Source organism: Apaloderma vittatum, unplaced genomic scaffold (genome assembly GCF_000703405.1).
Source record: "Apaloderma vittatum isolate BGI_N311 unplaced genomic scaffold, ASM70340v1 scaffold39161, whole genome shotgun sequence".
Lineage (NCBI taxonomy): Eukaryota > Metazoa > Chordata > Aves > Trogoniformes > Trogonidae > Apaloderma > Apaloderma vittatum.
Window position 1 is genome coordinate 24,484 of NW_009698182.1, and position 2,088 is coordinate 26,571.

Below are 2,088 nucleotides of genomic sequence, written 5' to 3' on the forward strand. Positions count from 1 at the left end.
AAGGATCATTATCAGGACCCTGTTCCAGGTGAGCACCCGAAAACTTAAGCACCTCAGCTGTTTATTTCCTGAGTGTCACACAATCGGGACAGTTATTTAAGGACAATTTTGTGATCTTTGTCCCTGAAATATGTCCTAGAATTTCCTGTATGTGGGAAATTTCAAAATAACACTCAAGTGCTTGGCTTCCATAGATCCACTGAGAGTTCAGCTTTCAGACAAGTGCCCCTTGCTGCAAAGGCCCCTTTCCTCTACCTTATCCTCCCCATCATACAGTCCTGCACACACCATTCCCTGGTAGCAGAGCGTCCCGCTGGTCTAAGTGTTGCCTGCATTGCATTTTTTTGAATCCCATGTTTCAGGCCAACAGCTGCCCTTCTAGGAGAACTAATCTCTCTCTCTTGGTTTGTGTTTCACACAGGTATTACCCCCAGCAGCAGCAGTCGGACCAGGACTCCAGCCTCCATTAATGCTACTCCAGCTAACATTAACCTGGCAGGTCAGTGTAGGCCTTACCTGATCAGAACCAAAACGCGAGCTCCCTCTCCAGGCTCCGCTTTGTTTAACCTGATGGGTCTTTCTTGCAGACCTGACCCGTGCAGTGAACGCTCTGCCGCAGAACATGACCTCCCAGATGTTCAGTGCTATCGCTGCCGTGACAGGGCAGGGACAGAACCCGAATGCCACCCCTGCGCAGTGGGCATCCAGCCAGTACGGCTATGGAGGCAGCGGAGGCGGCAGCAGCGCGTACCACGTAGGTGTCACTTACGTTTTTCTGAGAGGAGGTGCTGCTAAAGACCATCCCACAGGGGCTCTGCTGGGAGCCTGGTTACTCCTTGCTTGGGATCATTCAGTCCCAGCTGTGGTGCTGCACAGGGGAGCCCGGCTGGATTCTTGGAATGTTTTTCTTCTTGCCTCCTGTGGCTGAGGAGGTGAGGTGCGTAATACTGCTCACTCAAGCTCTGGGGAGACGTGAAGCCAGCAGCAGACTGGTCTGGCCCCCAAGGAGTGCGGTAGGGTGGAGAGGTGGGATCCAGCGGTGAGGGTGCACAACCTTCCGATTGTGCCCCTGAGTTGGCAACGTGAGCTGCCAGTGGAAGAGATTAGCTGGGAAACTATGCGCTGAGTTTGCAGGGCTTTTCGGCTCAGCGTGCTAATCTCCGAGCTGCACCAAACACCAGAGGCTTTGCAGGAAATAAGATGGAATTGGACAGTTTCAGCTCATGCCGAAGCTTTTCCTCACGTGTGCCGGTGCCTGCCTCCTCCCAGTCCATGCCACCAGCTGGCACCAAGGCTAAATCCAGCTGCAGAAGGTCTGAGGTGTCTGGGTGCAAAAAACGCACCCGGCTGTTAGACAGACCTAATGAAGAGGTGTTGCAAGACAAGGCTTGCACGGAGGAGTGATCCTCTTTTAGACCACCTTGGGAGGCTTTCGGGGAGTTTGGCACAGTAAATGCTGAGCTGGGACTAGCCAGGGACTGTGGATAAGCCAACGTATTAGTCATCAAGGCAGCCTGGGGCAGAATGGAGGTGAGCACCGGGAGGCAAATAGACCAAGCGCTCTGTTTGACACCGAGCCAGCCGTCTTGGGATGTGGGAGGGAGCCATCTTGGGAACTGCTGCACCTTCCCTCTGGCCCACAGGGCAAGAATTCATCTGTTCTTCCCGCCCACTGCAGGACACCATTTCTGCAAGCTTCCCTGAAGTGTCTCTTGTGCCCGTCTAGTGTGGCCTTTCCCTTTGCCTGGCTTCAGCATTAACCCTCATACCCCGTGTGGGGTGAACAGGGGAGGCAGGCTGGGGTGGCCCTGCTGTTCTTGGTCACTGCAAACCTCTCCTTGCCCAGAGGAGGGGCTCCAGTGTGGCTGCGAGCGTGCACCAAGGGCGTGCACCAGCCTCCTGGGCGAGCAGGGCGACGCAGAGCTTGCCGGACCTCTGTCCCCTCACAGTGTCTGCTTTCTGCAGGTGTTCACGACTCCAGCGCAGCAACCTGTGGCCACCCCTCTGATGACCCCCAGTTACTCCTACACTACTCCCAGCCAGCCCATTACAACGCCCCAGTACCAGCTGCAGGCCAACACCACGGCC

General features: G+C 55.5%; 1 protein-coding gene across 1 annotated transcript in view; it reads left to right on the forward strand.

Annotated features, from left to right (window-relative positions):
* Positions 1–2,088, forward strand: part of SUPT6H (suppressor of Ty 6 homolog (S. cerevisiae)) — a 21,365-nt gene that overhangs the window by 18,853 nt on the left and 424 nt on the right. The window contains 5 exon segments of the mRNA XM_009877896.1: positions 1–28; positions 422–499; positions 588–754; positions 1,966–2,084; positions 2,086–2,088. The exon segment at positions 2,086–2,088 is cut by the window's right edge and continues 54 nt beyond it. Of these exon segments, the coding sequence (XP_009876198.1) occupies positions 1–28; positions 422–499; positions 588–754; positions 1,966–2,084; positions 2,086–2,088 (395 nt within the window).